Source organism: Notolepis coatsorum, assembly GCF_963971535.1.
Source record: "Notolepis coatsorum genome assembly, chromosome: 7".
In the NCBI taxonomy this organism is placed as follows: Eukaryota; Metazoa; Chordata; class Actinopteri; order Aulopiformes; family Paralepididae; genus Notolepis; species Notolepis coatsorum.
Genome location: NC_140171.1, coordinates 132359977 through 132375978, shown reverse-complemented (window position 1 = coordinate 132375978; position 16002 = coordinate 132359977). Strand labels below are relative to the sequence as shown.

Here is a 16002-nt window from a genome sequence, read left to right as displayed (position 1 = left end):
CTAATGGAGCAGCTGATCGCCAAGGCAACACCCCCTCCCTCCGCACGGGGTTCCAGGGCCTCGTCAAGACACGGGTCAAGGGCACCCTCCCCTAACCGATCAAGCGACCCTGAACTCGACCACCAGAGAGAGCCTATACCCCCCTCCGAACCCCTTCCCCGACCGGTCCCAGTGAGACCCAGCTACAAGGAAGGAACGGTGTACACCGCGGAGAGGCTAAATAGACGACTACAGGATCTAGATGACCTGACAGAAGAAGAAGAGGGAGAGGAGGAGAGTCAAGCCCGACAGCAGCACAGTACTCCACAGGACCAGGAGGTCCAGTACAGCCCAGGCTCTACCCCCGCGGCTCTGCGCTACAGACCCCCCGACTCTATTCACGGGTGAGCATGACGCACGACCAGTCCCGAGGAATAGCACCTGGATACGCGGCGTAAGAGGAGACTCGCCTAGGAGGCCTCTCTTCCAACGCTCACCGATGTGCCAGCCATCTACGGCGTCATACATTGGCACACCGACGTTTCCAGACTTCACCCATGAGAACAGAGCACAGTACACGGAGTTACGGATGTGCTTAGAGACAATGATGGTTGACGTAGCTGATGAACGCCACAAGTATGCTATCCTATTGAAGCACCTGAAGGTGCCCCGAGCGCACAACATAGCGCTGGCCTATGCCACCTCTACTACCCCATACAAAGCGGCTCTAGCAGCACTAGACCAAAGATATGGACGCATATGGGATTACGTAATACAAGAGATAAGGCATATTGACCGCCTACCCCCAGCAACAGACAATCGCTCACTAGACGACCTGTCTATCAAAGTACAATCCCTGGTAGGGATGCTGGGGGCGCAACGAGAAAAGGGTATGCACGAACTATACGCAAACTCTAATGTCGAGAGGATTTTAGAGAAGCTGCCGCCCGCCCGACAAGAGCGCTTCAGGCGGCAAAGAGACCACCGTGATCCTAACGGTCCCGAGCCATCCCTCCTAGACCTAGCCGACTTCCTGGCGAGAGAAGTCAGCAGCCTACGATTGGATACGTTCGTACGGAGCACACCAAGCTCCAGAGAGGGACCTAGGAGAGCAAACGATGGCCGAAGATTGGTGACTGTCATGCACCAATCAGAATCAGTACCGAGCAGCAAGAACCACAGTACCCCCTCGATAAAAGAGAAGTGGAAGATGGTGTGCCCGTACTGCGAAAAGGAACACTGGTTGTCACAATGTGACCTGTTCAAGAAGATGACCGCTGAAGAAGTGAGTCAATGGATAAAGTCCAACCGACGCCGTTACCGATGTGCGCGCAGTCACATGGCAGCCGATTGCCGCTTAAAGAAGAGGTGTAGTCGGTGTGACGGAGCCCACCTAGATGTCCTACACGACAGTAACAGAAGAAAGCCTGCACCTTCCAGCAGTACAAAGGCAAGTGTTATGTACATTGACCCCGCCAGCAGCGGGGGCGCCCAGGTGCTCTTAAAGGTGGTCCGCGTAACACTGAGTTACCAAGATAAGGTCATGGACACTTACGCCGTCCTTGACGACGGGTCAGAGAAGACCCTTCTCCTCGCGTCCGCTGCGGCCCAGCTGGGGCTGCGGGGGAGCGAAAACCAGATGACGATTCGGACAATAAGAAGAGATCTAAAGACGATAAAGGGCGAGAATGTCTCCTTCACTATCGCAGCAAGCGGGCAGCCAGAGAGACGGTATAGGATTACTGATGCTTTCACCAGCCAAGAAATAGGCCTGTCGCAGTACACCTACCCCATCGCCAAGCTGATGGATAAATATGTGCACCTGCGCCAACTACCTATCCCGCTCATAGACGGTGCCACCCCGACCCTGCTGATAGGCTCCGACCATGCAGACCTCATAGTCCCGATAGACCGGGTCCACACAGGACCCAGAGGCTGTCCTGCAGCAGTCGAGACCCGCCTAGGATGGACATTACAAGGCCCCCTCGCTAAGTCTCTTAACCGAACAGCAGCCACTAACTGCCTCCACTCCAGAGTGACAGAAGAAGACACCACTCTCCTGCAGCATGTCGAGAGGCTATGGACACTAGAGACAATGCCCTTTAAGAACGAAAAGAAAGACATTCGTTCCAAGGAAGACATTTACGCTATAGCCCTCCTCGAGCAAGGGACAAAGAGAGTCAACGTCAACGGAGTGATGAGATACGCAACTCCACTCCTGAGGCGAGAGGGTATGCCTACCTTTCACGCCACAAAAGAAGCGACGGAGCGGTATCTATTGAACACAGAGCGGCGCCTAGCCAGAGACCCCGCTCAAGAGACTGTGTACCGCGCTGAGATTAACAAGCTAATCACAGCGGGACACATAAAGAAAATTGACATTAAAGAGGCCGATCAGACGACCGAATCATGGTACGTGCCGCACCACAAAGTCCACCACAACGGCAAGGATCGTATTGTGTTCAACTGCAGCTACCAGATCGGATCACAAAATCTGAATAAAGAGCTCTTGCCCGGCCCAACACTCGGCCCCTCTCTACTAGGCGTGTTACTACGTTTCCGCCAGGACCAGGTGGCCATCAGCGGCGACATCAAAGGGATGTTCCTGCAGGTGAGACTAGTGGAGGAGGACAAGCCCCTGCTGCGGTTCCTATGGAGAGAGAGGATCGGGGATGAGCAACCAGCCACCTATCAATGGGAAGTCCTCCCTTTCGGAACCACATGCAGCCCATGCTGTGCTACGTTTGCACTGCAAAAACACGTCGCAGAGGACCCAGCAGCAGATGAAGAGGTCCGACAAAGTGTAGGAAATAGTTTCTACGTGGACAACTGTTTGCAAAGCGTCTCGACGCCAGAAGAAGCCGAGGCTCTTCTACTCAAGCTCCGCGCCTCCCTGATCAAAGGCGGCTTTGATCTCAGGCAGTGGGCCAGCAGCGACCCGCAAGTATTGCGCAGCCTCTCCCCCGAGGACAAGGCAGCGAGCAGCGAGACCTGGATGGCGACCATCCCAGGAGAAGCCCAAGAAATGACACTAGGACTAGTCTGGCGCTTCAAAACAGACTCGCTCCATTATAGACACAAACCCCTGACCAAGGAGCAGGGAAGGTCGACGGCACTACCGACCACCAGACGGAGTGTATACAGAACACTCGCCAGACAATATGACCCGTTGGGATGTATTCTACCTTACACCACCAGGGCAAAGATGATTGTAAGAGCGTTATGGGACAAGGACCAGGGCTGGGACGACCCCATACCCGAACACCTTGCATCCACATGGAGAGAGTGGGAGACGGAACTCCGCTCACTCCCAGGTGTTAACATACGCCGCAGCTACTTCCCACCCACAGTGAGGCCAGAGACATGCAAGATGGATCTACACGTCTTCAGCGACGCCTCCGAAGTAGCCTACGGTTCGGTGGCTTACTTGCGTGCCCGAGAGGAGGGAGGAGAAATACATACTGCTTTCATCCTGGCTCGCTCAAGAATAGCCCCACGAAAGCAACAATCTATCCCGCGTCTAGAGCTCTGCGCAGCCCTAGCAGGAGCGCAGCTCGCCACGTTAATCCAACGTGAACTCACCATTCCGGTGCAAAGAACAATCTTGTGGTCAGACTCCACGACAGTACTCACATGGATCCGGTCTGATTCGTGCAGATACAAGGTCTTCGTGGGAGTCAGAGTCACAGAGATTCAAGAGTTAACAGAAGTAGCAAGCTGGAGGTATGTGGACACAAAACACAACCCAGCTGACGTCATCACCCGGGGAATGTCCCTGGATGACCTCACCCGCCACAACCTCTACAGTGACGGACCAGAGTTTCTCAAGCTCCCGGAAGAAGAGTGGCCTACACCCACCCCACAGGAGGCGAGTAAAGAGGAGGCCGAAAACAAGAAATCTATGTTCTGTGGATTGAACACACTCGTCTCCACAGACCCCGACATAGACGATTGCCTCACCCTAGAGAGTGCGCAGCTAAAGACATTTCTGTGGCACCACCCAGAGGTTTAGCCCACTACTGACATTTCAGCAGCTGACTACGAAGAAGCAGAACTTCTTCTACTACAACGAGCCCAGAGAGACTCGTTCCCCGACGAGCTAGACTGTCTACAGGGAGCAAAGCCCGTCCCATCAGACAGCAGACTGCTCCACCTAGCACCCGAGAGCGACGCCCATAGTCTCATCAGAGTGGGTGGTCGTCTGCGGAGAGCCCCAGACTTACCGGATGACGTCAAGTACCCGATAGTCTTGAACAGCCGACACAAGGTCACAGAGCTGATCATAAAGAAATACGACGAGGATGTGCACCACGCAGGGGCAGAGAGAGTCTTCGCGGAGATCAGACGTCGTTATTGGATACTGCAAGGGAGAGAAGCAGTGCGGCGCTTCCAGCGAACCTGTCTAGACTGTCGTAAGTGGCGAGCACAGCCCAGTATACCCCGGATGGCAGACCTACCTCCCTGTCGTCTCCGACTCGGCGACAAGCCCTTTCACTCCACCGGTATGGACTGTTTCGGCCCGCTGTATATAAAGAAAGGAAGAGGAACCGAGAAACGGTGGGGTATTGTATTCAAATGCATGACCACCCGAGCGATACATATCGAACTCCTTCCAACCATGAGCACAGACTCATTCCTTATGGCCTTCCGAAGATTCACATCACGGAAAGGAAAACCGTCTACATTATTGTCTGATCACGGGACAAACTTCAAAGGCGGAGAAAGAGAGCTGAGAGAGAGCTTCCAATCTATGGGCCCAGAACTTAAGACCCACCTCGCTCCATCCCAGATTGACTTCCAGTTTAATCCCCCGAACGCACCTCACTTCGGTGGAACTTGGGAACGAGAAGTACGTTCTATAAAGACAGCCCTGTACGCCGTGCTTGGGGCCCAGACCGTGGCGGAAGAAGTCTTAATGACAGTCCTCACGGAGATCGAGGGAGTATTGAACTCAAAGCCCCTCGGTTACGTCTCAAGTGATGTAGCAGATGTCGACCCAGTCACCCCCAACACACTCTTGATGGGGCGGCTGGACCCCGCGCTACCCCAGACAATGTACAGGCCTGAAGAAGCGAACGGCCGAAGAATGTGGAGGTACAGTCAAGTATTGGCTGACAAGTTTTGGAACAGCTTCCTACTCCACTATCTACCGTCTCTACAGACCCGCCAGAAATGGGTAAAAGAGAGAGACAATTTGACAGAAGGAACAGTCGTCATGATTATCGACCAGTCACTACCCCAAGCTATGTGGCCGGCTGGCCGCGTACGCAAAGTGATCACCGGTGCCGACGGAAAGGTCCGAGCAGCTGAAGTGCTCGTCCAAGGGCGGACCTACACCCGACCCGTGGCGAGGCTAATAGAACTGCCAAGGCTCCCCGATACCATCGATGACGACCATGACCCCATGACTTTGTGAATTGACTGACCCTCACAGCAGACATTGAGTAGTGGACAGTGCGGTTAATCTGTCTCTGCTTAGCTAATTAGGTGGGACTAATTAGGGGGCGGCTGTTACGAAGGATCAGATTAAACCGAGTATATATATTTATTTATTGATATATATTGAATAGTATTTGTATATCGTTTGATATCCCTTGTATATTCCTTGTACATATACACGGAATATCCCTTTAGCCTACTATAGCCCATAATATCTCATTCTCCTATTGGACAAAGGACCAGGCGCCAGGGGACCAGCCCCCGGAGTCAAGTTCAAAGTTACCGACAAGACATGTCTGTACTAGCCCCGGCCCTGCCCAGGGATACGGCGACAGAAATGAGAGTGGCACTATTTGTTCACCGTGCATATAAATATGGCGTAAGTGAATACAGAGGCACCTTAGTCAGAAACTTAGTAACCAACGTGAAGCCTCACCCACGATACGACGTGCGGTGAAGTATGGCCTGCTTGGCCCCAGAATAGCATTGAGACCGCGTGCGAATTAATAACTGAATTGTCAGAGTTTGGCACTGTACCGTCGAGTGCGACGTATTTCTATTAAGTTAATAATAGTCTATTGTGTATGGTGCATCGTGCGGTTAGAGTTCTAAAGTGACCAGCATCTCCAACGCTTCCTCGTGTTAGCTAGATTCTTATCCAGGCTGGGCCGACCACATGGCGCTTTCATCCGAGGAGATCTAGGCGAGGACCGAATGGACATGTACACTGGATTACCTACCCGACGACTGCTTAGCCCTGTGCGGCTGGAATATATATTTGCTTTGGTACTGTGATCGGATAATCGCCGACGCCTGTGAGTGTTGGATTTACCCCCGAGAGGAGTCAAGGTCGAGTCGGCGCTCAGAGAGCCTGAGGCCGCCTAGCTTTCTTCACTGTGGAGCTACAGCCTACAAGAGAACCAAGCTGTATTCGTCTGCGGATCAAGAGTCTATCGCACTGTCTTCTGTACTCGAAGTCTCCCTAGATATCGTTGACCAGACGTTCTACTACCGACAGCTCTCCTACCCGCCCTGCCGGCTTACAACCGGGAGGACCCCTTCCAGTATATCCCGCTATATCATTAAGTGTACCATAGATATAATTCCCTAAGAGCCAGGTTGTATACTTGCCTCCTGCGTAACCAGAGAATGGACATTCAGTGTTGATTTGCCTACGAATACTCATTTGCCTTACAAGTGCAATCAAATGTAATATAAGTATCATATGTACCTTTTGCTCCATTAAATACTTGATTAATACCTTTGACTGGAACCGATTTCATTGTGGGAAGTGTTCATCATATTCATATATTGTGTACTGTATGGCCAGTAGTTAAAGTACATAAAGCGGTAGTGGTTTAATGATACCATACTTATCAATACAGTCAGGGAATTGTACCCCTCAGTTACAGTAGGCTATAATGTATCCTTTTAAATCAAAAGATGCAACCCATTAGGGCTGACCCCTATTAGTCGACTAATCGGTCGAAAGGAGCCGTAGTCGACCAGCCAACCTCTTAGTCGGAAAAAAAATAAAATAAAAAAAATATATAATATATATTTTTTTTATCATTCTTTCCAAAAGAAAAGAGGCCTAGAAGCGTGGCTAACGCTAATGGCACGCATACCAGAAGCTAACTGCCTACGAAAACAGGCACAGAGGCACTGAAAGAGGATTTCACCCATCTAATGAACACACTAGACTAGACAAATAAAGATGTATCCATCAGTGGACCAATTGCATGCTTTTGCAGAGGACAAGAAGCCTTCAGTCGACTCCTTTAGACATTAAGCACCCCCCACAGCCCAAATGGAATAAAAAAAAATATATATATATATATATATTAGAGCTGGGCCGTTAACGTGCTGCGTTAACGCTATACTAGTAGCACGCGATAATATAATTAACGCATTAATCGAAAAAAAAAAAAAAAAAAATTTACCTTTATTTACCCAGGGTAGGTTCGCTGAGCACAGATGCTCTTTTTCAGGAACGCCCTGCTTCACATTCACACAGTTCCATTCACACCTGGGAGCTGCCCAGTACAACCACAGTTGACACCATTGGCCACTGAGCAACTCCACTGGAGCAGTTGATTCAAGCCATGTCACATAGTTCAAGTTTGAAATGATTCTTTCTGTTTTGCTCCTGAGAGTGTGCTAGATACTGTACTGTACTGTACTGGTAATATTGTTTATTTGTGTTAACTTCTGAATAAAACAACTTATTAAACACAAGTACATCTTATTGAACATTATTTTGATATTTCATTACCAATTATCATAGCAAAACAGCTTTTTCAAACAGTCTGTAATGCATTTTGGAAATGGGAGATGGGCTCATGGTGTAATGGGCCACCTGGCCTGAGAAACATAAGGAGGAAAGAAAAAGTAAGGACTTACTTCTGGTCATTATTTGGGTAGAACACACATTTTGAATGCCTTCGGCAGGTTTTTCTTTTTTTTTTGAGCCATTTTAATCTAGATTAAATCCAGGATTGCAGATAGATTAATCTAGATTAAAAAAATTTATCTATGCCCACCTCTAATATATATATATACACATAATAAAATAAAATAAAATTAAATATTATACTTTTTTTGTTTTGTTTTTTAGTCAACCAATAGTCGACTAACGGCACATTTTGGCCAATCATAGTCGACCATCCAAATCCTTAGTCGGGGACAGCCCTACAACCCATATATGGAGTGTGGTGAGGAAGGACAATGGCAGGGAAGTGGTTACAGAATAGTGACTATTCTGCATCTATGGTTACACCTTTGTTTACCCATCTATGACAAGTCAAAATAGCTGATGATCTAACAATATATCATGATCATAAATATCAATATCTTGCAATAAAGAAATAGGCTAGTAGACTATAATGTATCCTTTTAACCCTTTCACTGCTGCACTACAAAACGGTTAACCCTTTCACTGCGACAATACACAGAAGGTTAACCCTTTCACTGCCACGGTTGTGTGATAGTAAAGGGTTAACCTTCTGTCGTGTGGCAGTGAAAGGGTTAATAGATTAATACTGAAAACAACCAAAAGATGCAACCCATATAAGGCAAGAGTGTGGTGAGGAAGAACAATGGCAGGGAAGAGTATTGGCCAGGTCACAACCTTTTGTGATTGATCAGTAGCAACCAATAGGCCTGCAGAGAGGCAATTCCTATTCTCCTGATCGACAACTGCCAAACAGTGAGTGATATTATGCTTTGGGATTAGACAGAGGCAGTGCACCAAGCATCAGACATCTTTAGTGATTGACTTGATCAATATCACTAGGCCTGGTTTGAGTCGATTGTCATCTCCTGATCAACATCTTATACTATTGAGCCTAACGGTGTATATGGCTGGCTTGAGATCATTTATTGACGAGCAAGGTCAATACTAGGCTACACTGTAAACCAGCACCAAACCTTCCAGACACACACGACAGATCTAACGTTATGCGTTGTTGCCACAGTCAGTTGTGGAATGTGAAAGATGCTAACATTACACATACTTGCGAACGCTAGCAGCCCGACCTTGCGCAAATACTGTCTTTTGAAGGCCATACCAGGTCGAGTTTTGAAGCTAGTGCAAGTCGCTAGAAGCGTGTACATGACCTGCGTGCATTCGACTAAGTGTCCCTCACGGAACGTCCGTGACTGAGTGAGTGAGTGGATGAGTGACCACAATTATTTGCCATGCATAGCCCACGGCGGCAGTCCGGTGGGCCGTGGGAAAAGATCGGTCCTTGTCAACGGGTAAGAATGTAATTGTACCTTGTGTAATTGTTCTAGGGTCAGACTTTCAGTCAACATTATGCTGGAATTACACCTTTAAACACACATGCTGTGTTGAAATGAGTTAAGAGGCCAGAACTACATTCCGTTTGTGTCATCACTTCCAAACACTGCCGTCAAGCAGCACCCCGGGGGAATCTAGTGAGGAAGAGAGACGTACCACTAACACTAAACCTAAAGGACAGACCACAAATGAGTGTATTTGTGTAAAACTTTGTAACACCACAGTCCTACTTTACTCATGTCAGTGATTATGACCGGTGGAATGATTGAGAAAGAAATATTGACTTCTCTACAGATAGCAGAAGTGACATGACACTCGTCTCTGCCCGCCTGGTTCAAAGGCTCCTATTGCACCATGAAGAATGGATGATATTTTATAATATAAAAAAAAAACACTGGATCAGCTGTGATACGTCTGCTTAAAACTAAACAAAAGCAGAAAGACTCAACTTTGTGCATCTCCCAGAGACACAAGGCTGTCATCCAGTTAATTGGATCCAGACGAACAGCCCCTGGGGGAAGTGACACAACAAAGGGAGTGAACAGGTTCTACTGCATGACTGTATGACCTGAAAGCCCCAGCAATGACACTTCCACCAGTACTGATGAAGAGGTTGAGAGGACAGCATGATCTGTTACACTAATGGCAGGGACGAAATGTGTTCTTGGACAGGATTTACCGGAGATGGTTCTAGTAGTGGTAATGGTGGTGTCAGAAGTAGAGATGTTCCGATACCATTTTTTCCTTCCCGATCCCGATACCTAAGCTTTGGGTATCGGCCGATACCGATACCAGTGCATACATTCAAAAAAAATAAAAATTATATAAATTATAAAAAAAAGATTTTTTTTTTTTTATACAGCTAACGTTTTATATATACTGTTTTTTTTTTAGTAATAACTATAAAGTAATGGTATTTATTCAACAACAGGTGATTGTATAGATTAGTATTAGTATCAGTAATTGAAAACTATCTCAATGAGTTCACCCACGGAAAGGTTGTTGGCACATTGGTTCCACACGGACGTTATACGTCGCTGCACTTGCTTCCACAAGGCTCTGTTTAGGTTAGCTACTGTAGTAGTAGAGGCTCTGTTGTGATTTTTGCACAATAAATATTCAACATTCTCTTTTGAGACTCCGCCTCAGACTCTTATCATTTGAAACTAAAAGCTAAACATTGTCACCGATATGGCTGTGCGCATTATGTCATTAATTGTGTGCGAGAGGTAGATCAGTGACGACGTTAGCGTGAGCTAGGGTAGCTAGCATGAGCTAACGTTAGATGGAAACAATGTAACATTACTGGTGAAAAAGTGATTTACCTTGGAATACTCCTGTGCCAACTTGCTGTACGTTGCTTGCAGGTCTGCAGCCATTATTGCTGGATTATGAATAGCCCCAACTTTAGCCAAGGTAACGTTAAAGCTAAAACTTTAACGTTAGTTAACGCTAGCTTTCGGTTAGCTGTTCAGCTAATGCTAATAACACCAGAGCTCCCCGTCAACAGCGCTCTGTCGGGACGATGGCATTTTAAGAAAGTATCTGCTGTTAAAATGACAAATGGCATTGACACTTTAATTCACAGTCGATTAAACACACGTTTGTTTTATAATGCTCACTCGGCAGACCGCAGTGTTGTTGATAAATTACGTCATATGGTATCGGAGCGCAGAATTAAGAGGGTACTCGCCGATACCGATACCAGCATTTTAGGCAGTATCGGCGGCATTTCCGATACTGGTATCGGTATCGGAACAACTCTAGTCAGAAGTAGTAGTAGTGGCAGTAACAGTAGCAGCAGCAGCATTATTAGTAGTACAGTAGTAGCAGCAGCAGCAGTAGTAGTAGCAGTATCAGTAGCAGTGGTAGCATCAGTAGCAATAGTAGTAGTAGTAATAGCAGCATCAGTAGCAGTAGTAGTAGTAATAGCAGTAGTAGTAGTAGTAGTAATAGCAGCAGTAATAGTAGTAGCAGTATTAATAATAGCAGTAGGGCTGACCTTCGAATATTTCTTTGGAATTTGAAGCTTCGGGGCCGAGATTCGATTTTAATTTGATTTTTTTTTATGTTGTGGGACTTGTACAGCACTTTGTTCAACTGTTTTGTCAGTGCTGTAAAGTTTAAACCTTTTTAAATCTTAGACAAACAAAACACTTTGCTTTCATGAAATATTGTAAGCCGTCATTTGAGGCTTTATAAAAGCAGCACAATGAACACAAATCTGTCAGTGCCGAGTCCGACCTCATCTTAAATAACAAACAGCATTGCTTGTTGTAGTTAACAAAGAGAGGCAGAGTTAATTTTGCAAAAAAAAAAAAAAAATCATATTTTTATTTTTTTTATAAATCGAATTTTATTTTCATATTCGAATCCCATGCCCATCGAACAAAGCTTCGGAGTATTTAAGACAGCCCCAAATAGCAGCACTTGCTGGTTCCCGGCTGTATGTTTTGACATAAAATTATTGTCAAACACTTACCCCAAAGTTGTTGAAATGGTCCTCATGACTTCCGTTTACTGGGGGCTGACATCTTGATTAGAATGTGAAATGTGTTATTTTCACTCCAAGTTGCATTCGATTCATGATGGCAGTGCCCACTAACAGAAAGTGCTGGCGGGTGATGGTTGTGTTAGAAATAATGTAGGCCTAACCCTTTTGCCTGCAGCATGTTGTGGTGTGGATTAAATGTTTTGGTTTCATGACCCTGTTTCTGTCGTTTGCTGTCCGTCTAACGTCCTGGTTCACTCAGAAGAACCAGGCCAGAACACCCACCATGGGACTCAGTAAATAAGCGAATTAAAAAGGTGCTGTACGTGGTATTTTTTGTTTGTTAAAATAAGTGGTTTACATGTTAAAATAATAGCTCTACACTCCCAACAGCCATCACTGATAAAAATTGCCTGGTCAGTAACATGGGTATCTCAGTCCCTAAGCTCTGCAGTAAACAGAAAATAAATAGTCTGGTATCCCGTTCCCACTGGTCTCTTATTTTTGTCAGACCGTCTGACAAAAATAAGAAATAAAAACTAGTTAAGCAAATGTGTCCTTGAAACAATTAAAATAATCTGCCAGTGCAGTGTAAGCATATTTGGCTTGGCAAGATTTCTTGAAATAAGTTACTAACCAGTAGATTGCTGTTGGAATGTACTAGCTAGCTATTTCACACGTATTTGAACAAATAAAAAAAATACCGCTTACAGCACCTTTAAGCTTTGCTTCCACTGCACTACTGGTAAGTATTTCATACAACTTAATGTCCAAAAACGTGAACTATCCCAGTAAGGCAAATACGAGTTAACTGGGTGAGGTAGAGATAACTGTACAAAAGGCTGTTATTTGCACACCTTCAGGCTACACACCTGCCCAGCGGGGCCTGGACCCGTTTGTATGCAGGTGTTAGGGAATTGAATCCGGTCAATGAAGGTAGACCGTCAGGTAGACTTGATAAAACAAAGCTTTATTCAGAGTTATAGCCTGGATGACGACCCAACTGAGACACCAGCTCACCATTCTCTTTTAGAAACTCTGTCTCTTGAACAGTACTGTATATTTGTATGTCATAAATGTTATGAATTGAAAATGGGCGACCCTGATGTAAACAAGACAAAAGTATTTCTCTGGTCTGCATCCCCTTAACAATTGTGTGTATTGAGCCGTACTGTATTGTACCCATTCTGCAATCTGTTAATAAAGTTTTCAATCAATCAATCAAGTCAGGTATACTTGATAAAACAAAGGTTTATTCAGAGTTATAGCCTGGATGACCCGACCGGGACACCAGCTGATGTGTCCCCAGGTGAGCTCCAGAGTGTGTCCCCAGGTGAGCTCCAGAGTCCACTCAGACGTGGCTCTTTATAGGAGAGAGAGGGGCATTCTGGGTAGGTTTGGCCCCGGTCGGGATTGGAGGGTGGTTCTATGAGGTGGGAGGGGTTGTATGTATCAGGCGTATCAAGAAGGGGGGGGGGGGGGGGGGGGGGGTTCTAGTTTAGGAGAAGGAGGGGGGGGGGGGATGTGGGTCGGGCTGGATAGGGCCGAAGGTGTGTGAGGGTCCATGTTGGGGGGCCGGGAGGGGGGTTAGGGATGGTGTCAGGTGAGACACAGGGTGAATATGGGTGGGGGGGGGGGGACTGGGGAACATGACTGGGGATCGTTAGGTGAGACACAGGGTGAATGGGGGGTGGGTTATTATTCTCACACAGGGTCTCAGGGTCTGCTTATTTGTCCCAAGGTGGAGGTGTGGTCTCAAGTCACCTTAAATCTGGTTCGGCTTTGCGTAAATTCAATAGGCTTCAGAGGACAATGCAGTATACATTACGTTACTTTCGGCCTGTTCTTGCTGAGATTTTTTTTTACAGCCAGTATAGAATTGCAGCATCTTTTGTCTAGTTAAAAATAAATGTGTGCAAATTGGGAAATACTATCTGGGTCACAGTGTACCATGATATGATGGCTATGTGGGAAAAGTTTGTGTGAGTTGATTTTTTTGTGTGCAGCTGGTGCTGCTTATAATGAGACGGCTCTCATGTTTGGAAGAGTTTCTTTCCCACTGGGATAATTAATTAAGACTATACCTCTTGGCACTTGTAGATAAAAGACTGCATGGTGTATTAATGTATGCATGTCCCTGCCTATCGTTGTTATTCATGTACAGATTACTTAAAGGGTAATGGAACAGCCTGAGACAGGTGGCACATACGGGACACCAGGTTCACAGACATAATAGCCTAAGGAACCCATTCATCACAAGTGACAAATGAAAATAGCTGCATTAAATTAAATCTTTATTAATCATGAATGAGTGCACGTTTGTGCAACAATCTCAAATGAACATCATGCTCAAGTTTTAATTAATTAATAAAAAAAAGTGTTATTTTGATTGACCGTTTACAATACTCATTACTTCCAAAAATGTTGGAACAGGCACAGACCAGAGCACTTCCGAGGCGAGGCAGATGGAATGATATATCTCCAACTGACACCTATAATGATCCAGAATGCATGGCCTATTGCGTGGCTCACACATAATAGTCTCCATGGAGTTGCAGTTGAACGAAAACAAGCTAGAAATGTTTTTATTCTTCCTACTTTTACAGTATGTCATGTCAAGCAGCATGCCTCCGCTTTAAAGTTTGATAAGATAATAAACGCAGTAAAAGACAGGTTTTTATCATCTCAGACTCGTCTTCCCTTCTCTGACCTTGAGAGAGTAATAACAATACATGCGTTTATATTTGTAATGAGTGAATGGCTGCGTCTACTCTTGTCTAGTAGGCCTACTACCAGTAGGGCCTCCAATTAGAGCAAAATACTGCAGCCCCGGCTGCATAGGGACCACATTACTCCCATATTCTGCCATCTATACACACTGGCCACAAACATTTATAGAACAAATTTCAAAATCGTGTTGATAGTTTACAAAGCTTTAGCTCCTGCATATTATGTGAGCATCTATGCACCACCGTAATAGCCTACCGCAGCCGCTATACATCTCAGGTTCTCAGATCAGGCTTGGCTGAAATGTGTTCAACCAGTTCATATTTATAAAAAATAAAAATAAATAAAATAAAAAAGTGTGTTCCCTTTAAACTTAGGTGAAGCACTTTATATCAAACTTGGTGTGAAAAAGCCTTAAAAACTCTGACACAAACCCCGATGCTCTCAGATAGTATGATTGGACTACTAGGCAACATCAAATGAATAAAATAAGCCAAATCAACCCTGGCGTTCACCAGCGAAACGGTTAACCCTTTCACTGTGACAATGCACAGAAGGTTAACTCTTTCACTGCCACACGACAGCCGGTTAACCCTTTCACTTCCACAAGACAGAAGGTCTTGAGTGAAATGGAAATAGCCTACTATAATAAAAGTGAGTATGTTTCTCACCATCTCGCAGGTGTTGCTGGCGAGCGGAGCGCTCTCGGATGGTGCGAGCCCACTTCTCCGCCTCCCCCAGGTTGGCTTGTTGGGGGTCCTGGACCGATGATGAGGATGATGTGACCCGAAAGCACTGCTCCACTCTCTGCCGCGACACACCGGGGCTCATCCACCGTCTCTTGAACGGGTAAAAGTAGGCTGAGAAGTAAGCAGCCCCCGTGTCGTCGTCATTATCATACCCCCCGTAAGCCCGACAGCCGACACAGTCGTTCAAGTTGAAGGCCACCTTGTCCTTGTTCCGTCCGGTGTTCTCAGTCGTGCCGCCGGTCGACGTGATCTTTTGGACGATGAGTTCCCGGTCCGTCAAGCTCAACGCGTACCTGACTTTTCGGTTGCCCGTGGCGGTGAACTCCCCGTACAGGACCACCTGGTGGATGGTGGTGCCGTTGCGATGATGATAAGACGGGTCCGGTTCTGTCTTGTTGTTCTGGTCCATCATCCTGAGTGGAGTGGTGGAAGACGGGGACGCGATGAGCCGCAGACCGGCGTGCGGGGGTAACTAAGGGACACTCATATACCCGCTGCGTGTGGGGGTGAGCGGGCTTCTCGCAGTGTGCACGGCTGCAACTGCCTGGTTCACATCCCGGGCTTCAGTTTTGGAGTGAAATCAGTGGCGTCGCCAGCGTCAAGCAAGCAGCATTGATCACGTTTGGACTTCCGGTAAATACATGTCAAAATAAAGGATCATAAATCAAGAATCAAGAGGTTTATTTGTCACATACATACCAGGGGGCATACAGTGAAATGCGGGTGGTCATGACCGCATTGATTGTGCAAAATACGATAATAAAAAATAGGCATAGAAAAAAATAAACATAGACAAAATAATATAGTTAAGAGTA

General features: G+C 46.5%; 1 protein-coding gene across 1 annotated transcript in view; it reads right to left on the bottom strand.

Annotated features, from left to right (window-relative positions):
• Positions 1-15599, bottom strand: part of LOC311231772 (sphingosine kinase 1-like) — a gene marked incomplete at both ends in the record, with an annotated part of 112802 nt that extends 97203 nt beyond the window's left edge. The window contains one exon of the mRNA XM_084318400.1: positions 15110-15599. Within this exon, the coding sequence (XP_084174526.1) occupies positions 15110-15599 (490 nt within the window). The remainder of the gene's footprint in view (positions 1-15109) is intronic.
• Positions 15600-16002: the final 403 nt, after the last annotated feature.